This window comes from Camellia sinensis, chromosome 4 (genome assembly GCF_055761805.1).
Source record: "Camellia sinensis isolate YWXY chromosome 4, ASM5576180v1, whole genome shotgun sequence".
Classification (NCBI taxonomy): Eukaryota; Viridiplantae; Streptophyta; class Magnoliopsida; order Ericales; family Theaceae; genus Camellia; species Camellia sinensis.
The window spans coordinates 66,113,566-66,136,393 of record NC_138964.1 but is presented as its reverse complement, the minus strand read 5'-3'; the positions used below and the strand labels follow the sequence as shown (position 1 = coordinate 66,136,393).

The following is a 22,828-nucleotide window of genomic DNA, read 5'->3' as shown; positions in this document are numbered from 1 at the left end:
ATGATTTTCCTGTAACCAAAAAAAAAAAAATTATATATAGATTGCAAAATCTGAATTGGAAGGGATTATTTTGGCTTGTGTAACTTGTTAGTGGTTTTGTTTTAATAATTCAAATAGTTTATTTTATTAAATATTTTATATATATATTATTTATATAAAAAATTAAGTCAATTTAATAATTATAATTTGTTCAATTTATTATTTTTTTAAAATAAAAAATGAAAGACCATTGTATTTTTTAAAAAAACATTATATTTTTTTTATGACAAAAATAATAAATCGAACAAGTTACGGTTATCGAATTGACTTAATTTTTTTTGTATGAAATACACAAAATACCCAACAACATAAATGATTCGAATTATCAAAACGAGACACACATGGGCCTCACGAACCTAAACAGTCCATCCAATTCAGATTTTAGACGGGAGGAATTGTCCACCATATAGATTAGAGAAATGGTAAATTGTCAATAGTCCTAATAGTTAGGCTTAATTCATATTAAATCCTATTAAAAGTTAGTCTTAATAAAATCATTACAAAAAATATTTTTTGTGACAATTTTTTTACACACGTAGCTAAAAATTAATAATTAGTGACTTTTTTTGTCACAATTTTTTTTAATTATAAATTGTCACTGAAATTTACATTTAGTGATACTTTTTTTATGATGAATTTTTTAAATTGTCATTAAAAACTGAAAATTAATAATTTTTTTGTGACAATTTTTTTAAATTGTTGCTAAAATTTATAATTAATAACGTTTTTTATGATAATTTTAAAAATAATTGCCAAAAACAATTAATGACATTTTCTAATAATATTTGATAAAAAATATTATTAATTATCATAAAATTTATTAGACAATAAGTCAACTTACTAATCCCTACCCACAAGTCCCTTATAGAAAATGACAATATGTATGTATATATCCCTCTCATTCTCGACTCCCTCTGTTCCAAAATATTAGTCTCATATTTAATTTTTTATTTTTCTAAAATATCAGTATTTTTTCAAAAATTAAGGGCTAAAATAATATGAATTTTCTATTTTGCCTTTCTTTTAAATTCATTAACAATATAAAAAATATAATTATGACAATTAATATTATCAAAAAACATATACTATCAATGATAATTTTGAAAAGTTAATATTTTCAAAATGTAATAAATATATTATAAAAAAAAAAGAGAGTGAACTTTCTAAAAAAAAAAAAAACCATTTAGTGTGTTTGGTTTTAATTTTCTAGATTCAATTTTATAAAAATTGAGTTTTTTATTTTGTTTTTAGTGAATATTTTTAAAATTTTAAACAATTTTTTTTTTTACTTTTTTAGATTTTCCTTATTTAGATATATCTAAAAAGTAAAAGATTTCTAAAAAACAAATATTTTAAAAAATCAATAAATACATAAGAATATAAAAAATGTATTGAATTCTCGTATTTTTTTAAAATAATTTTGGTATTTAGTGAATTTTTTAAAGATTTTTTTCACAAATATTATAATTCTTAAGTGTATTTATGTTAGGTGTATTTAAAAAAATAAAAAAATTACTTAGAATATTAAAAAGATTCAGTGAAAATAAAAAAAACATAAAAAACAAATGTAGGTAGTGTTTGATAGAGTTTAGAATTATAATTTGAGAATAGAGTTGTATTTTGAGTTTGTGAGTTTTGGAATTATAATTTGAAAAGAGAAGATTTATTTGGTTATGAGTTTTGAATTTTTGATGTTATATATGAAATGAGAAAAATTGTTTGCTTATGAGTTTTGAAAAAGATTTTCAAAATTTAATTGAAAAACTTATAACTCATAACCAAACACACAATTCAAAACTCTATTGAAAATTCTATTCAAAACTCATAACTAAATTTTTTTTAAAATTCAATTCAAAAAATAATTTGTCATTTTGATCTAAAAAAATAATTTTTATATTTAAAAAATATCAAAAACAAATATAATTTTTTCTCTTCAAGTAACAGGTCGCGATTGGCAATTGAAAAAAGAAAAAGAAAAAATAGTACTGTTCCGGTCAACCAGCCAGACCACAGGCTGGACATCCGGCGAACGACCGGGTAGACTAAAAATTCTAAAACTGTCTGATTTACCAAACATATTTTTAAAATATATTTTGAAATTGATTTAAAATTCTGATTTAAAAACTCAAACTAAACATAGCATTAAAATATAAAAATAGAATTAATTTTAGAAAATTCTACCAAACGAAACTTAATTTTCTAAAATGAATCCTATTCAAACCAATCAAATTATTATTTTAACAGAATGATACATCCCTCTAATTTGGGAACTCTAAAAGAGTACTAGTGATATGAAAAAAAAAAAAAATCAAAGCTAAAATATCATATCACATAAGACCCACATACCAATTAAAACTATTAAAACTTTTAATTTACAATGTTCAATTTTTTTATTAAAACTCTTAATTTAGAACTCCTAATTTTTAATTTTTTTTAATTTGTATTTAATTTTTTTATTTTTATTTTTATTTTTATTTAGGATGGAGGGAATGCGTTTTTTCAGACCCACTTCTAACGCAAAGTCTCTATTCCTATCTCTCTCGGAGTACGTTTTTTTAGACCCACTTCTAACGCAAAGTCACTATTCCTATCTCTCTCGATTTCGAATTTCTCTGTTCGGTTTGCGTCTTTCTCAGTTCACAGTCAACCAGAAGTCAAGGCTTTCTTCAACTCCGATCACCACCGCCGTGATCGCCGCCATGGAAGTCGGCGGCAGTGGTGGTGGAGGCTCTCTACCACTGTCGATTACTGAGCAGTTTTCTACTCTCTCGGTGGGTAGTGATGATGAATCCAGTGGTGGAGTGCATGAGACAGAACAAGACCCCAGGAAAATAGCAAGAAAGTAAAGTCGTTTTTTTTTTTTCGTGGTTCATTCATGTAATTGCATTTTGTTTTATGGGTTTACTTTGAAATTTGTTTATGTCCAAGTTAGTTTGCTGAGTGGATGCTGAGAAAATGTAGGAAAATGAAAGAAAATAGAAGCGTAAGTCCCACATCAATTTTTTTTTTTTTTTTTTTTTTTTTTTTTTTTTTTTTTTTTTTATGGACCTGTTGAATTTACCCTGTGTTTGACTGCTAGGAAAAAGATGGAAAATAAATGAAAAGAAAATAATTATGTCCTAACTTGATATTGGGCTTAGATGTTTTTGCATTTGCATTTTGTTTGCGGGTTTTCTGTGGTTCTTTGTTTTACTATGTTACAGTGCATTGAATTTTATGTTCTTGTTTGGTCACTGAGAAAATTGAGCACAAGAAAAAGGAAACTGAGATTAACAGAAACAGAACATTCAAAGGAAGAACCTTTTAATATTATTTGTTTGATTTTTAGTTTATGAAAAAAAAAAAAAAAAACTGGATCAAAGTCAATTTATTGCATCAATTAAGCTTATTTCTAGTGTTGTTTCTGTGTCTACCCAAAATCTAACTCTAATTTTTCTTGTTTGTGTTGCGGAAGGAAAAAGGGAAAAAGGGAAAAAGTTGGAAAAGGGAAAAAGTTGGAAAAGGAAAAATTATACTTGAATTGATATAAGTAGTTGAATAATTTTTTGTTGAGTAAACAATCCGTTTTTTTTATCTCAACTGATGATCAATTCACTAATTGCCAGTGGAGAAAGCAAAATGTACTATATTTCTTTTCCTGTTGTTTTTTCTAGGTATCAGATGGATCTATGCAAGAAAGCTTTGGAAGAGAACATTATTGTGTATTTAGAAACAGGTTGTGGAAAGACTCACATCGCTGTGTTGCTTATGTATAAGATGCGCCACTTGATAAAGAAACCTCAGAAGAACATTTGTGTGTTTCTTGCGCCTACAGTGGCTCTTGTTCAGCAGGTAATTCTTTTGGGGGTTTTTGTTATTCTTAGTTTGGCATACTTTTAGATTTGAATGGTGGTATACCTCATTCTGTTGACATATACATTTTCAACAATGTGGAACGGTTAGTTAGTCACTTATGCTGTATTTGGTTCATTGGAATGAGATGAAATAGACTGGAATGGTCATTCTTCAGGCTCACTTGTGGAATGACCATTCCCTTGTAATGGTGAATGATAACTCCATTTACAATGCATTTTTCATTATTTTTTATAGCCAAACAAACATGGGAATGGACATGTTGATGGAATAATTATTTCATTCAAATAAACCAAATGCCACCTTTGGAAACGTGGTGCACACTAGTACTTCTGTAACAACCATATAGTGAACGGATTCTCTTTTTGATTCCAAGGTGGGGTTCATTATTTTAGGTGCATCTTAGGAACATGGTTTGGAAGAAGTCGTAAATCTAGCACCACTACATTTAGTCATTGGGATGATTGATTAATTAATGACATCAATAGGGGGGCAATTGTCGATAATTAAAACTCTGACTACTAACCTTTGGGGTTGTGGGCTTGAACTTGTGGACAGCCACTTTGTGTATATTATGCCAAACATTAGATTTGTATCTAATTTACTTCTCCCAAAGCCCTATCCATGTAAAGTGAAGTCCAACATTGCCTAGCTATGAAGCACAGACATGGACATGGATATGGGACACGACGATTTCCAAAAAATGGGGACACGGACACGGACACGGCAAATTTTATTTTGTTTTATTTTTTTATATATTTTTATGTGTTATGTAGATTCATATTACATTCATCCTAAATCAAAATTAACAAACACTAACATAGTAACATTAATTCAATAAATATAAACACTACATTTAAACAATTAATAGATCATGTTGGAATTAGAAAATAGTGATATTATAATTATGGTAGTGTTGGAATTAGGAAACAGTGATATTGTAATTATGGTAGTGTGTATAAAATTTGTGATTGTGTCAAATCACAGATTTAATACATTTTTATCTTCATTTCCTATTTTGTTTGTTTCCTATTTTGTTCGTTTCTTATTTTGTAATATTGTTTCATTATAAATACAAGGCTCTACCTCATTCATAGGTAAGCCAAATAATTCTTTTCATTCTTTTTGGTATTAGAGCCAAAACACAAAAACTCTAGACCACCCCCTCCTCCTTATTGGCCCCTGTTCTTCACTGCTTAGTAGTTTCTTCATCTTCTTTCTTCTTCCTCCAGTAGCCAACAGACCTCCTCTTCCCTCTAGACCACCTGACAGCCTAACCCACCACTCCTAGACCACTTACCCACCCTTCTATACCCCTCGGCAGGACTGTATTACACCTGCCGAGGGCCTTGCTGCTGTTGCCAACTAGGTCTCTTCCTGTCCTAGAGCACTTCAACTAGGTCTTCCCCTAGCTTAGATCGGTTCGATACCCTCTTTAGGGTGATTTGAACCCTTTTTTCTCCCTTTTACAGGGTGTAGTGTTGATACTTTAAGCACTTTAACCGTTGAGTTTTTTCCGGCTTTTCTGGTTGTTTACTCGGACTGTGTTGCTGTGTTGTTGTCTATTTTAGCCCTCATTATCTCCCCATGGATAACTTATCTTCTACCATTCTTACTGAGGTATCTACTGCAGTCTCCACCAAACCTGTGCCTGTTCCAAGTATTAATTTTTCTCTTTCCCATCACACTCCTATTCATTGTATTACGAGTGTGTTCTTGAATGGGAAAAATTTTGCTGGTTGGAGCCATTCCCTTAAACTCTACCTTGGAGGAAAGGGAAAGGCCCATTGGCTTTTATCTACTATTATTCTGCCAGCTACGACAGACCCTACACGTGCTCAGTGGGATATCGATAACTGCACTATATTGGGATGGATGTTCAATTTCATGGAAGATCGAATTTATCATGTATTCCTTTATTGCGATACAGTTCCGAGTTTGTGGCAGGCATTGTCATAGATGTACGCTCATGCTCACAATGATGCACGTATCTTCAAGCTTTACCAAGATATAGCCCGGGCCTCGCAGTCCTCTCTTGGCCTTTCTATAGCAGAATTCTTTGGCTATCTTCAGGCTCGTTAGGAGGAACTTGCTCAATATGAGCCTTTGACTGACCTTCCATCAGAAGCCGCCTTCCTTGTGTCCAAGAGGCTTGCCTGACAGCACACTTATTAGTTTCTCATGGGTTTAAACTCAAAATTTGAATTTCTTCGAATTCAGATTCTTAACACATCACCCATGCCATCTCTTTATGAGGCTTTTGCCACTATTGACAGTGATGAGCGTCACCGGTGATTGGTTTAGCCTAGTGTTCCTTTAGTACCTCCAGTTTTAATAGAACAGATGGCTCTTGCTGTGAGTTTTGGTTCTCGAAGTTCCACTGGTTTTGTTACTTGTCATCATTGTGGCGCGCCCTGGACATGTCAAAGCTCGTTGTTTCAAACTTCATCCTAAGTTAAGGCAATGCCCTTCCCGACCTTGCGGTCCTGTTACACGTAGTTCTGGCTCTACTTGCATTGCTGCTTTGGTAGAAGTTACTCCTGCTTCTGAGCCTCCTAATGTTCCTAATCTACAACAGTTACAAACTCAAATTGGTCAGCTTCAGGCCCAACTTGGGTCTCTCACCATCAGTTCTCTTGGTCCATCATCCTCTACTGCCACCCTTGCTATAGGTATTTCTACTGCTTTCCATATTTGGTCTGCTAATCCTTTATGGATTCTAGATTCTGGGGCTAATGATCATATGACTGGAGAGTTTTCTTTTCTTTCCTCTCCTGCACCTACCATTGTTGCCTAATCTGTGTCTTGCTGATGGTCCTTGCTCTTCTGTCTAATATAAGGGTGTTGTGTCTTTATTCCCTGATATCACTTTATCTTCTGTGTTGCATGCTCCCAAGTTTGCTTGTAATCTCTTATCTGTTAGTTGTCTTGCTAAAACCTTTAATTGCGCTGTCATCTTCTTACCTTCTTCGTATCTTTTACAGAACTTGAGTTCGAAGAGGATTTTTGGCAGGGGATAGAGCGCGATGGGCAATGCTACTTTAGGGATTCACTAGACCAACTTTCTTTGCCTTTAGCCAGTTTTTAGGCGTCTGTTTTGCCTGCTTCTATATCTTGTGTTTTTTCTGTTCAAACTTTAGAGTTATGGCATGTCCGTATGGGTCATGTTAATTCTCAATATTTATGTCAACTTTTTCCCGTTATTAAATAAAGCTTGCAAGGATTCTAAATTTCATTGTGTTACTTGTGAGTTGTCTAAACATATCCGTACTTGTTACATACCACATATGACACGTGTCCCTAGTGCTTTTGAGCTTATTCATTGTGATGTTTGGGGTCCCTCTCCTGTTCCTGCTTTTTCAGGTCATCGTTATTATGTGACTTTTATTGATGATTACACTAGGTGCACTTAGGTCTATTTACTTTGCCGCGAGTTTGATGTGTTTTCCATCTTTGTTCAGTTTTTGCAAATGGTTAAGACACAATTTTGTACAATTGTTAGGAACATCCGCTCTGATAATGGTGGGGAATACATCTCCAATGAGTTTCGTTCTCACCTTAATCGAACGGATATTCTTCAACAACTTACATGTCCTTGGACCCCTGAACAAAATGGTGTGGCTGAACGTAAAAACCGTCATATTATGTTTGTCGTGCGTTGTCTTCTTTGTGGTATGAGTGTGCCCAAGTCTTATTGGCACATGGCTGTTCTTACTGCTGTCTATCTCATTAATAGGACTCTTAATCGTGTGTTACATGGCCTTACTCCATTCCATATTCTTATGCCTAATATTACCATTTTTCCTCTTTTGTCTCGTGTTTTTGGGTGTACATGTTTTGTTTAGGACCGGCGTCCCACTCGCACTAGGTTAGATGACAAGTCTATTCGTTGTGTCTTTTTGGGGTATTCTTCCATGTCTAAAGGGTATAGATGTTTTGATCCTGTGTCTCGTCATTTTCACCATACTCTGGATGTTACTTTTTATAAGGATCTTCCTTTTTTTAGTCCTAACCCCCTGCTGCTGGTTTCCCCTTCAGTTACTCAAAGTATTCGCCAAGTCCCCATTTTGGATGCGGTTACGGATGAGGTTGCCACCCTCTCATCCTCCACCTTCGCCTCCTTCCCCTCCTTCCTTGCAGGTATACTCTCGCCGCCCTTATGCGCAACCCCCTCCTACCACCTCTCCGGATCTTGGGTTAGGTAATTCTTTCCCTTTACATATCTCTCCTTCCCTTCCTCGCTGTAATCCTCCTCAGGATCGCCACCCCCCCAATCGTTGGGGTTATCTGTGCAGTAGTAATCATCCCATTTTCTAGTATCTCTCATATAAAAGGGTTTCCGACTCATATTATTCTTTCCTTGGCAAGCTTGAGTCCGAGTCTATTCCTCGGTTGTGTCAGAGGCCCTTCTTAATCCAAAATAGGTGGCGGCAATGCAGACTGAAATGGCAGCTTTAGAACAAAATTATACTTAGGATTTGGTTCCTTTACCTTCTAGCGAGAGTACCGTGGGTTGCAAATGGGTCTTTGCTATTAAGTACCTACCTGATGGCTCTTTTGACCATTATAAGGCCTGTTTAGTGGCCAAGGGCTTCACTCAAGTTCCTGGCAAGGATTTTGGTGTTATCTTTGTACCGGTTGACAAGCTTACCTCTGTTCGTCTACTCATCTCTCCTGCAGCATCCCATTCTTGGCCCCTTTATCAGCTTGATGTTAAGAATGCCTTTCTGCATGAGGATCTTCTTGAGATGATTTATATGGCCCCTTCTCCTGGTTTTCAAGCTGCGAGGGAGTATTCGGGACAAGTATGTTGACTGCGCAAGTCTTTGTATGGCTTAAAGCAATCTCCACGAGCTTGGTTTGGTCGTTTCAGCTCAGTCATCATCTCTATGGGCTTTGTTCAGTGCCATTCAGACCATACTTGCTTCATTCGTTGTAATTTTGCAGGTCATTGTATAGTCTTGTTGGTGTATGTGGATGATATCATTCTCACTGGTGATGACTCTATAGGCATTGATCAAGTAAAACGGGATTTGGGACACACCTTTGATATTCAGGATTTGGGGAATCTCAATTATTTTCTAGGGATTGAGGTGGCTCGCTCACAGCAGGGGATTTCCTTATCTCAAAGGAAGTACACTCTTGACTTACTTAAGGATTCTGGTATGTTGGGGTGTAAACCTGCTTTTACTCCTATGGATCCTAATGTCAAGCTCACATCAGAGTTCGGTGAATTACTAGAGGATCCAGGTATGTATCAACGTCTTGTTGGGTGTCTCATCTATCTAACCAATACTAGACCTGACTTGACATTTGTGGTTAATGTGGTTAGCCAATTCATGCATGCACCTTGTACAGAACATCTTGATGCGGTTCATCACATCTTGAGATATTTGAAGACCTCTCCTGGCTTGAGATTGTTCTTCATAGATGATCCTCAATTTGGACTCTTCTGTTTTACTGATGCTAACTATGCAGGATCTAGAATGGATAGGCGTTCTACTTCTGGCTTTTGTACTTTCTATGGTGATCATCTTATATCATGGAAAAGTAAGAGAAGCAAGCAGTTGTTTCTAGGTTTTCTGCAGAAGTTGAGTATAGGGCTGTGGCACAAGTGTTAGAATAGGAAATAATTGATTGTATTCTTATTTATTCCTTTTTTGGTTCCTCAGAATTATGCTTATAATTGCTCAATTATCAATATAAAAGGGAATGAAGTCTAACTTATTCAACTCTTTCTTTTCTCTAAAACTATATGGTATTAGAGCTTAAACCCTAGCCTATACCTTCTTCCTATCTGTCGGCAACTCTGTCTTCCCCAAGAGCCTAGTCGGCCATAGCAGCCTATCACCCAGGCCATCGTCTGTCATCTTATAGTCCTTCTAGGCCATCGTCAGTCTCTTAGGGGGTTTGTTGGCATTCTAGGGCCTCACCCAAGCCATTGTCAGTCCACTAGGGGGTCTGTCGGCAGCTTCTCTGGCACCCTAGGGCCTGTTGACAGCCCCTCTGACTTCCTTGGCTTCTGTCTGCATCTCCTAGGCTATCGTCGACTCTCTCCCAGTGTCGACTCTCTCTCTCACAGTGTTCTTCTCTCTCTCTCTCTCTCTCTCTCTCTTTTCTTATAACGATTTGTTAGTTATATTAAAAAAAAAAGAAAAAAAAAAAGTTAATGAGTTTCTAGTTCCTTTTGTACTTGTTCCTCCGCTCTCATCTTCCGGATTTGTGATTGACGTTGTGGTTGAGGAATAGTTAGTAGCGTCCCCATGGCAGATTTAACTAGTGAATCTACTACCTCTCAGCCCTCTCAGGGTGAGAGTTCTGTCATCCCTTCTACTATGACTGATACCCTCTACACTGGCCTTAGAATCATCACCTCTCTAGTCAATGGTCAGAATTACCTCGCGTGGTCGTAGAGTCTGACTATTTTCTTGAAGAGCAAGGGAAAGATGGGATATGTTGATGGGCGGGTTCAGGCACCCAGTATCACCAACCCTCATTATGACTGGTAGGAGATACCAATTCTCTAATTATGGGTTGGTTGATTTAAGCCTTGTTTGGCATAACCTATATAATCCATCTTTTTATCTTTTTATCTTTTTTTCATCACATCACCTCTCTACTTTTCTGCACATCTTTTCGTAAAAAGACAAAAAGTGCACTTTTTTAGGACACCCCAAACCAACCCTTATTCTATGGTTCCGGAGATTGGAGAGGGCTACTTGTCTATGGACACTGCCCAGGATATTTGGGAGGCCGTAGCCACTACTTACTCTAGGCAGGGGAATTTCTCACAAGCTTTCGAGTTACGTTGATCCATTGAAAGGTAGGTACAAGGTGAGCAGACTATTCTCCAGTATTTTACCTTCCTTAGCAATGGGTGGCAACGGCTTGATCACCTTCAGGATTACAAGTCTGTCTGTCCCACTGATTCTGCTGGTTACCGGAAGTTTGTAGCTCAAGAGTTCAAGTTCTTGGAAGGCCTTAATGTGGAGTATGATACGGTTCGGAGTAGAGTCTTTGGCATGGATGTGCTTCCTTCTCTCCAGGAAGCCTTTGTTTTTGTGCAGAATGAGGAAAGTCGCCGTTCTGCGATGCTTCCTTTTGCTACTACTGATTTTTGCACCCTCTCGCGATGGCGACCGTGTGACTTGTGGTTCTCGTCTTTCCTTTGAGAAGGATAACCTTTATTGTGACTACTGTTGTCGACCTCGCCACACACGAAAGACTTGTTGGAAGCTACATGGAACTCCCTCTGGTGCATGGAACTCCCTCTGGTGGCCAAGGCGACCATCTTGGTACTCGAGGGGGTCAGTCTGGTACTAGAGGCCGCGGGGCCAATGCACGAGCCCATCTTTCAAACACTGTTGAGTCATCATCTTCATCTCCAGTTGTCTCCTCCGTTGCTGATGTTTTTGGGTTATTTGCCTCGGATTTTGAGATTGCTCTTGCGCCATTTGCTAGACCGTTGAGCCTCCACTTCTGCTACAGGTGCACCCTCTTCTTCCTTTGCCAATTCAGGTAACTTGGCGTCCTCCCCATGTGGATTGCTATCTCATACGACTGTACCATAGATTATTGATTCCGGTGCTTTCGACCACATGTCTGGCTCCTCTAATTTATTTTCAGAGTATAACCCTTCCTCAGGTCAAGAAAAAATGCGTATTGCAGATGGTACCATTTCGTCTGTGTTAGGGAAAGGTTTAATTCATGTCACCTCTTCCTTTCCTTTGTCTTTTGTCCTCCATGTTTCCAATTTCAGTGTTAATCTTTTATCTTTGAGTCGTGTTACCCGTGACTTAAATTGTAGCGTGACTTTTTTTTCCTAATTATTGTCTTTTTTATGACCTTATTACAAGGAAGAGGATTGGCAGTGGTAGCGAGGAACATGGGCTTTACATTCTGGATCAGGCCGACAAGCTGGCTCATTCATCTATTCAGTTACCATCCACCAAGGAAGATATTTGGCTATGGCACCGTCGCTTAGGACATCCCTCTTTTTTATTACTTAAGCATTTATTTCCCTCTGTTTTTGAGAAAAATAATGTGTCAGATTTTCAATGTGAGTCTTGTCAACTTGGAAAACAACATAGAGCCTCTTTTGCTCCTTCTATTAATGAAAGTTTAGTTTCCTTTTCTTTGATTCATTTTGATGTATGGGGTCCATCCCATTTTGTGTCTTTAACCGGTCATATATGGTTTGTTATCTTCATAGATGATTGTTCCAGGGCCACTGAGGTCTATTTGATGAAAGATAAAAGTGAAGTTTTTTCTATGTTTCAAAACTTCCATAAAATGGTTTGTACTCAGTTTGGGGCGGTTGTCAAAATTCTACGTTCTGATAATGGGGGGAATTTATTGACTCTGCTCTTCCCACTTATTTCGCCACACATGGCATTCTTCACCTGACTTCATGCACTAATACCCCTCAACAAAATGGTATTGCAGAACGCAAAAATCGCCATCTCCTTAATGTCGCCCGTTGTCTATCCTTTGAGATGCGGGTTCCTCAATCCTATTGGGGGGAAGCGGTTCTCACTGCCGCTTATTTGATTAATCGTCTTCCTACCCAAGTCCTTAAAAAAAAAACACCTCTTCAAGTTCAAGTTTTGTTCAGGTCTATTTCTTCCGGGTTCTCCATTTCTCCTAAGACCTTTGGTGTGTTTGCTTTGTTCATTATCATTCTCCCACTCATGGTAAATTGGATCCTCGGTCACTTAAGTGTGTTTTCCTGGGTTATTCTGTCACCCAAAAGGGTTACAAGTGTTATCACCCTCCCACTCGCAAATAGTTTGTCTCCATGGATGTCACGTTTTTTGAGTCTCAACCTTACTTTCCGGTATCCCAGTCATCTCTTCCGGGGGCGCCTTGGTGTGAAGAGATTCCCGTTCCACTTGTTTCTCTTCCGCCGATGGTTGCACAGATAGAGGATAATGAGCCAACAATTGTTGAGGACAAGGTAGCAAACAAAGTTTATATCAGGGACAAGGGCAGAAAGCAAGTCATCTGGATGCAAGAGCCTACTCTCGCTCTACTACTGCCAACTTCTCCGGATAAGTGTCCAGAGTCAACCTCATCTCCTACGAGTCCAAGTAATTCTAATTCTAGTACTCCTATTCCTGATGTTTCAGATCTTGATGTTCCCATTGCCAATGGGAAGGGAGTTAGGTCATGTACTCAGCATCCTATTACTAATCATGTCTCTTATTTTAATCTGTCTCCCTCATATAAAGCCTTTCTGTGTAAAGTGTCTTTTGTGAGTCTACTTACCACTTTTCAGGATGCTCTCTCTATTCTTGAATGGAAACATGCCATGATGGAAGAGATGAGAGCTCTTAGCAAGAATGGCACTTGGGAGTTAGTGGAGTTACCTAGAGGTAAGAATCCAGTTGGGTGTAAGTGGGTGTACACGGTAAAACACAAAGCAGATGGTTTCATAGGACAGTATAAAGCAAGATTGGTTGCTAAGGGCTTCACTCAGACTTATGGGGTAGATTACCAGGAGACATTTACACCGGTTGCTAAGATGAATTCTGTGAAAATTTTACTCTCTTGCTGCAAATTTGGATTGGTCACTTCATCAGTTTGATGTGAAGAATGCCTTCCTTCATGGAGACCCAGCAGAAGAGGTCTATATGGATATTCCTTTTGGTTTTGCGGATGCTAAGTCTAAAGGTAAAGTATGCAGGTTCCGAAAATTGCTTTACGGACTAAAGCAGTCCCCTAGGGCTTGGTTTGAAAGGTTTGCTCAAGCTATGCTGAAATATGGGTTCAAGCAGAGTCAAGCTAATCACACCTTGTTTGTGAAGCACTCCTCACATGGTAAGACCACAGCTCTTATTGTTCATGTTGATGATATTGTTCTGATAGGGGATAACATTGAGGAGATCTCTCGGTTGAAGGAATACTTAGCCAAGGAGTTTGAAATCAAAGACTTGGGTCGTTTGAAGTACTTCTTAGGTGTTGAAGTAGCCATGAGCAAGGATGGCATCTTTATATGTCAGAGAAAGTATGTGCTTGACTTGCTAAAGGAAATTAGACTGCTTGGAGGCAGACCATGTGATACACCTCTAGAACCAGGCCAGAAACTTAGTAAGGATCAAGAGGGAAAGCCAGTGGACATGGGGGAGATACCAGAGACTAGTGGGCAAGCTCATATACTTATCCCACTCACGTCCAGACATTGCCATTGCCGTGAGCATGGTGAGCCAGTGTATGCATGCTCCTAAAACTTCTCACTTAGATGCAGTTATGAGAATCCTGAGATACCTGAAGTCTTCTCCTGGAAAGGGTCTCTACTTCTCAAAACATGGCCATCTCAGTATGGAAGCATTTACTGATGCAGATTGGGTAGGATCAGTCACTAACAGACGATCAACTTCTGGATACTGTACATATGTTGGTGGCAACCTAGTCACATGGCGAAGCAAGAAACATAATGTGGTTGCTCGATCTAGTGCTAGGGCAGAATTCAAGACTATGGCTCAGGGGGTATGTGAGATACTATGGATTAAACTATTGTTGGGAGACTTGGGAATTCATCAGATTGACTCCATGCAACTATATTGTGATAACAAGGCTGCAATCAACATAGCTCATAATCTAGTTTAGCACGATAGAACTAAGCATGTGGAGATTGATAGACACTTCATCAAGGAAAAACTCACTAGTGGCTCCATATGTGTTCCATTTGTGAAGACTGGGGATCAACTAGCTGATGTTCTTACCAAGGGACTAGGGAGCAAATCCTTTCATGGCATTCTCAACAAGCTGGGCATGAGAGATATCTTCGCACCAGCTTGAGGAGGAGTGTTAGAATAGGAAATTGTTAGAATAAGAAATTATTAGAATAGGAAATAATTGATTGTATTCTTATTTATTCTATTTTTGGTTCTGCAGAATTATGCTTGTAATTGCTCAATTATCAATATAAAAGGGAATGAAGTCTAACTTATTCCCTAACTCTTTCTCTTCTCTAAAACTACACAAGGCACTTGTGAAATTCTATGGTTGCGTTCTATTTTGTCAGAGTTAGGATTTGAGGAGACTGCTCCTGCTTCTTTATTTTGTGACAACAAATCTGCTATTATGTTGTCTTTTGATTCTGTCCTACATGAGCGTACTAAGCATATAGAGGTTGATATACATTTCATTCGAGAGAAGGTTCGGATTGGTATTGTGAGACCATTCTTTGTCTTTTCTTCTTAGCAGTTAGCAGATATGTTCACCAAGTCTGTAGGCCCAACATTACTCCAATCTTCTATCGGCAAGCTGCGTTTATTGAATATCTTGACACCAGCTTGAGAGTGTTGGAATTAGGAAATATTGATATTATAATTATGGTAGTTTTGGAATTAGGAAAGAGTGAATTGTAATTATAGTAGTGTGAATAAAATTTGTGATTGTGTCAAATCACATATTTAATACCTTTTTTTATCTTCATTTCCTATTTTGTAATATTGTTTCATTATAAATACAAGGCTCTACCTCATTCATAGGTAAGCCAAATAATTTTTTTCATTCTTTTGATCATCCATTCACAAAAAAATCATAATAAACGATAACAAGAACTAAGATGAGAAGGGAAAAACATTCAACATCCAACAATATTCTTCATAAAAGCACTAAATAAGAGAGAAAAGAAAAAAAGAAAAAAGTGAGCTCTGCCGTGTCCCGATGGGGACACGAGTGTCCCCGCCGTGTCCCCTACAAAAAAATAATTAAATTAAAGGAACACGCCATTTGGTGTGTCCCGTACGTGTCCCCGGCATGTCCCCGTGTCCCCGGTGTGTCCGCGTGTTGGACACTACCACGATACCAATTTTGGAGTGTCCATGCTTTATAGGTGCCTAGGTAATAAAGTAATGTGAAGTATATAAGTGTGAGGGCACCCTCACCTCAATGGCTAGCTTTTAGGGTTGAATTCTATCCAAGACTGTGTAACAATCTAATGGGAATTAAATTGGGCAAATTTTTTTTATCTTCAAGTTGTACCAATTATAAGTAAGAAGGCTTCAATAAGAAATTTAGTATCATTGGCAACTGTAAATGAGAATAATGGTCCTTTCTCCCTTTGTTGCCTCAAATGTCTAGTGTAATTAAATATTTCACATTGACATCTCTTGTGCATGTTTTAGCAATTCTTGAATGTTGACATGTACATTTTACTGATCTTTCTTTAAATTTAAATATTGGTCAAATTTCAAAATAGATGGTATGCTCCTTGATCAACACACTTCGGAACCTCCTATTTCCTTTGTTGATGTTTCTATAGGAGTGAATATTTTTCCACCACCAGAGCTCATATGTATATTAGTGCTATCAGAGTGAAGACATCGTTTTCTTATGTGGAAATTTTTATGAGGAAGCATTTCACCGTCTACATGCTATGATGCTATCATGATTGAGGAAGTGCTTCACTAGCGTGAGCTTCATTCCTTGGAAGCACAAACACTTCTAAGGTGGCGTGTCATCAAGACTCTTCTGTCAAGCATTGGACACATGTCCAAATGTGTCCTATTATTTTAAAAAAAATTCACTCGGACATGCTTTGGATACTTGTACATTTCTTAGATACATATATGCTAACATATTATGAGTTTGGACAAAATTATTTAGGATCTAATGATAAAGAAAACACTGTAGATTTATACTTATTAATATTAATCCCCTCTCCTTTAAATTTTAGAAATTAATGTTACCCTATTTTATTATTATCTCTAAATAAATTATTCATATTTATGACATATAATTAATATATAAAATTATATATTTTGTGCATGTCTCCCACGTATCGTGTCTTACATATCAGTGTCTCTGTGTATTTATTGTCACATGTTCTTGTCTATACTTGGAGTAATTCACTTTTTCAACTCTTTTGAGGAGAGTTTTGCTTTGTGGATAGAAATGATTGGGATCATAAAGGCATTGGATGCAGTTAAATTGAAGTTTAGGTATATAATGATTTATTTTGGAATGATTTTATATTTATTAGGTTTTAAAATTTTATTAGGATTTAATTATTATTTTTAACATTTCATTATAAGAACATGATATTAAAGCAAAGGAGGGGAATTTGAACCTCAAACCTCTTATACAAGAGTGTTGGGGTAATGCCATTTGGCCGAAGGCCATTGGCATTAGGATTTAATTATTTGTAGTTTTTATTTTTGATAACTTTAATTAGGGTTTTTTTTTATGCCTATAAGTAGGCTGTTATGTAATGGAATTAGTAGACTTGACTTGATATTGATATTGATATTGAGAATAACCTTGAATTGAGAGAGTTTTTGTAGGTTTAGAGAAGAGAAAAGGGATTAGGGAATGATTGTGATATCATCCCCTTTTTATATTAATGAAGATTAATAATTACAAGGAATCCCAAAGGCATAGAATAATTACAATTGAATAATAACCCAACTAATAATATACTATTCTAACACTCCCTCTCAAGCTGGTGCGAAGATATCTCTCATGCCCAGTTTACCTAGGATGTCATGCAATGGCTTACTCCCAACTCCCTTGGTGTGGATGTCAGCGAGTTGTTCACCAGACTGTATAAATGGAATACATATTGTGCCGCTAGTGAGTTTCTGCTTATGGAGTGGCGATCAATCTCAAGATGCTTTGTTCCGTCATGTTGAATCGGATTGTGAGCGATGTGGATGGCGGCCTTATTATCATATTATAAACGCATGAAATCCGTCTGATCAATACCTAAATCACTCAACAATAACTTGATCCATACGAGCTCAAACACCCCTTGTGCCATAGCTCTAAACTCAGTTTTTGCGCTTAACCTGGCAACAACATTTTATTTTTTACTCTTCCAAGTAACTAGGTTGTCTCTAACAAAGGTGCAATACCTTGAAGTCGATCTCATATTAGTTATTGATCCAGCCCAGTTAGCAGCTGTATAGGCTTCCACACGAAGATGATCATGCTTTGAAAAATAAAGACCTTTACTAGGAGCAGACTTCAAGTACCTCAAAATTCTTATGATAGCCTCGAAGTGAATCTGATGAGGAGCATGCATAAACTGGCTAAACACACTGATAGTAACAGCAATATCAAGATAGGAGTGAGATAAGTAAATGAGCTTACCTACTAATCGCTGATAGCTCCCCCTATCAACAGCTGCTCCTCTTTCATCATCCCCTAGTTTCTGATTGGGTTCCAGTGGCGTGTCACAGGCCTTGCAACCAAGCGTCCCAGTTTCCTTCAACATGTCAAGCACATACTTCCTCTGTGAGATAAATATCCCTTCTTTGGAGCGAGCAACTTCAATTCCTAGAAAATACTTCAAGTTCCCCAAGTCTTTGATTTCAAACTCACTTGCTAAATATTTCTTCAACAGAAGTATTTCCTTACTATCATCACCTGTAAGAACTATGTCAGCCACATAAACAATGAGCATTGTAGTTTTACCACGTGATGAATGTTTCACAAATAAGGTGTGATCTACTTGACTCTGTTTGAAGCCATATTTAAGCATAGCCTGAGTGAATCTCTCAAACAAAGCTCTTGGGGACTGTTTGAGACAATATAATAACTTCCGAAGCTGACATACTTTACCCTCTGTCTGATGATCCTCAAAACCAGGAGGAATGTCCATATATACCTCTTCTTTTAAATCACCATGGAGAAAGGTATTCTTTACATCAAACTGATGAAGTGGCCGATTTAGATTAGTTGCTAGAGAGAGAAATACTCTAACTGAATTCATCTTAGCCACGGGTGCAAAGGCCTCTTGATAGTCAATGCCATATGTTTGAGTGAACTCTTTTGCCACAAGTCTAGCCTTGTAACGCTCAATAGAACTATCTGCTTTGTGTTTCACAGTATACACCCATTTGCATTTCACAGGTCGATTGCCGTTTGGTAACTCAGTCAATTCCTGAGTGTCATTCTTCTAAAGTGCTTTCATTTTCTCAATCATGGCAAGTTTCTACTCAGAGGTAGCAAGATCATCCTAAAAATGGTTAGGAATGCTAACAGAGAAAATATTTGACACAAAAGCTCTATATGAGGACGACAAATGAGAGTAGGATACAAAATTTGAGATATGATGTTGAGTACAAGATCTCACACCCTTTTTTTTGGCAATAGGAACATCAAGATCAATAGGAGTATCAAGATCAGTGGACTCAAGAGATTCAAAGTTACCTGGACTCTCATCAGAAGCAGGAGATGGCAGTGGGTGAGCAGAAGTGGTCTCTTGTATCCAGTTAACTTTCTGTCTGTCTTTGTACTTGACATAAACTCGCTCTTCCCTATCCTTGGTGACATTGGGTTCTGTAGTCCCAGTAAGAGGTGGCGGTGCTAGAACAACTTGTTCCTCCATAGGAATCACAAGCATCACTTCACACTAAGGCTCCCCTTGAAGGGAGGAATGTGACACCGGAGAAGACAACATATAGGACTGGGACTCAAAGAAGACCAACAACTGGGAGTCAGGTTGAAACCATCTCTAGGGGTAGTCAACAATGTTGAGCGATTAGTAGAGACAAGTGACACCATAGTAGACCGGTGACTCTCCTCATTCTGTGCATAGGCGAATGCCTCTTGAAGTGAAGAGTGTCTATACCTAGAACCCGACTTCAAACTGGATCATACTTCACATTGAGACCTGCCATAAACTTGTCATTCCTTATCCTTGGTGACATTGGGTTCTATAGTCTTAGCAAGAGGTGGTGGTGCAAGAATAACTAGTTCCACCATAGGAATCACAGGCATTACTTCACACCAAGGCTCCCCCTGAAGGGAGGACTATGACACTGGAGAGGACAAGCAATAGGATTGGGACTCAAAGAATGTGACATCCATGGACACAAACCACTTACGAGAAGGAGGGTGATAACACTGATACCCTTTTTAAGTAGAAGAGTATCCAATGAAAATACATTTGAGGAAGCGAGGGTCCAACTTATCGCAAGTAGGAGAGTGATTGTGGACAAAACAAATACAACCAAATATTTTGAGGAATGAAAAATAAGGATTCGGAACCTAGAAGAACTTGAAAGGAAGCTTGTTTGTGCAAGACCTGGGTAGGAAGACGATTAATAAGATGGGCAGCGGTGAGAACAGCGTCGCCCCAATAGGACCGAAGCACACTCATAGAAAAACAGATGCCCGAGCCATGTCAAGAAAATGACAATTCTTGTGTTCCGCCACCCCATTTTGTTGAGGGGTATTGGTGTAAGAGGTTTAATGGATAATGCCATGAGCAGAAAAATATTGCCCTAACTCAGAATCTATGTATTCACCCTCATTATCAGAACGGAAGATTTTGACAGTGGCCCCAAACTAAGTATAAATCATCTTATGAAAAGTGCAGAACACAGAGAAAACCTAGGAGATACACCCAAGTAGTACGAGAAAAATCATTAATAAATGTAACAAACCATCGATGATCTTTCATAGACACAACACGAGATGGACCCCAGACATCAGAATGTATTAATGAAAAATGAACTAAACTTTTATTAAAACTGGGATTAAAAGAGGCTCTGTGTTGTTTTCCAAGTTGACAAGACTCACAAAGAAACTCAAACACATTATTATTTGCAAAAATAGATGGAAATAAATGCTTAAGTAAATAAAAAGAAGGATGTCGAAGACACTAATGCCACAACCATAAATTATCTGTGGTAATAGGACTCGTGGTGGAAGAATGAGCAAGCTTATCCGGTTGATTCAGGAAGCAAAGACCATTTTTTGTACTACCACTGCCAATCGTCCTCCTCGTGACAAGGTCCTAAAAAAGACAATGATTAGACGAAAAAAAAAAGTCGCACTACAATTCAAATCCTTTGTAATACGACTCAAGGATAGCAAGTTAATAGAAAAATTGAAAATATGGAAAACAGAAGAGAGAGATATGGTAGGAGTGACATGGACTAAATATTTCCTAGAAATAGAAGAAACAGTACCATCTGCAATCCTAGCTTTGTCCTGACCTGAAGAGGGCTTATAGACAGAGAAAAGGTCAGAGGATTCAGACATATGATCTGAGACACCAGAATCAATAATCCATGGCAGAGACTTGTGAGAAAGGAAAACACGAGGAGAAGAGGCTAAGTTACTTGAGCGGGAAAACGACGAGGAAGATGTACTAAAAGCAGCAAAAGACTGGCGGTCTAGCAAGTGATGCAGAACATCCTCAAACTCATGAGTAGTCATGCCAGAGAGACCATCAAAAACTTGGCCAACGGAAGTAGAAGTAGAATCAAGTGTATCAACGGTACTACACTGATGAGCCCGTGGTTGAGAGCCACGTCCTCTAAACTGGCCTGACCAACCTCCTCTAGAACCAGACCGATCACCTCGACTCCTGGATGGAGTCCCATAAAGCTTCCAACACGTCTCACGAGTTTGCCGTGGCTTGCGACTGTAATCATAGAATACAGACTCTTTGGCGGCAGACAGAGGAATGGGAGTCAAGTTAAGGCCATCTCTAGGGGTAGACAGTAATGCTGAGCGGTTAGTAGAGACATGTGACATCATCGCAGACAGGTGACTCTCCTCATTCTGTACATAGGCGAATGCCTCCTGAAGTGAAGGAAGAGTGTCTATACCCAGAACCTGATTCCGAATCAGATTATACTCCACATTGAGACCTGCTAGAAACTTGAAGACCCTTTCTTGTATAATGAACTTCCTGTACCCTACTGAATCAGCAGTGCAAACAAGCTTATAGTCTTGCAGGTGATCAAGGTGTTTCTAGCCGTTGGTGAGAAAGGTGAAGTACTGAAGAATAGTCTGCTCTCCCTGAACAGAGCTCTCAATAGAGCGGCGCAACTCAAATACCGGTGAGAAAGTCCTTTTGCGGGAATAGGTGGTAGCCACAACATCCCAAATATCCTGGACAGTCTCCATAGACAAGTAGCCCTCACCAATTTTTGGTACCATCGAATGAATAAGCCAATCCATAATCGAAGAGTTGGTAATCTCCCATTGGTCATAACCCGGGTCAGTAGTGCTGGGTGCCTGTATCCTGCCATCAACATACCCCATCTTCCCTCTGCTTTTCAAAAAAATAGTTAAACTCTGCGACCACGCTAGATAGTTCTGACCAGTAAATAGACAGGTGGTGATTTTAAGACTAGGGTTGGGGTTATCAATCATAGTGGTAGGTATAATGGAACTCTCACTCCGAGGTTTCTAAGTAGTGGACACACTGGTGAAATCTGCTATGGATACTATATTACCGAACCCTCAACAAAACTAGTGCCTCAACAAAACTAGTGCCAATCACAAACTCGGAAGGTGGAGGAATACGAGCATGATGACCACTAAGAAAATTAAAGAATTAAAAAACTTATTAGCATTTTTTTAGTCGATACAGAAGGAGTCGGATTGAGCAAGGAGTTGACCGGAAGTGTTCTACGGGACGGCCAGGAGGGTCGACAGACCTAGAAGAGTAATCTAGGGCTACCAACAGGCCTAAAAGAGAACAGCGGGTGAGTCGTGAATCTGATCGAAGCACTGCTGGTGAGCCGCGGCCCCTAAAACAACATGGGTGTGGCCCGAAATCAGCCAAGGTAGGTCGGAAAAGGGAGAAGAGGTGTCGGTTGGTGTTGGGTGGATTATAGGGCTAACGACTGGGGTGGGTGATGGGAGAAGGTTGTCGGCTGAGGCTGGGGTGGCTAACAAAGAATGAGGTGAGTTGGCTTTGATACCATGTAGTTTTAGAGAAGAGAAAAAAGACTAGGGAATGATTGTGATATCATCTCCTTTTTATATTAATGAAGATTAATAATTACAAGGGAGCCCTAAGGCATAGAATAATGACCCAACTAATAATATACTATTCTAATAGTTTACTATTGTTTGTTTGTTTTTTTGTTCTTCTTCTTCCTTTTTATTTTTGCTTTCATTTCTTCTAGTCCTGCATCAATGGTCCAACATCAAATTTCCATATAAAATTGTTGAGTCCCAT

At 38.0% G+C, this 22,828-nt stretch overlaps 1 protein-coding gene across 1 annotated transcript in view; it reads left to right on the top strand.

The window, feature by feature from the left end:
* The first annotated feature begins 2,545 nt into the window (after positions 1-2,545).
* LOC114266517 (dicer-like protein 4) overlaps positions 2,546-22,828 on the top strand; it is a 130,284-nt gene continuing 110,001 nt past the window's right edge. The window contains exons 1-2 of the mRNA XM_082925113.1: positions 2,546-2,881; positions 3,693-3,870. Coding sequence (XP_082781239.1) covers positions 2,739-2,881; positions 3,693-3,870 — 321 coding nt within the window. The 5' untranslated portion in view covers positions 2,546-2,738. The remainder of the gene's footprint in view (positions 2,882-3,692; positions 3,871-22,828) is intronic.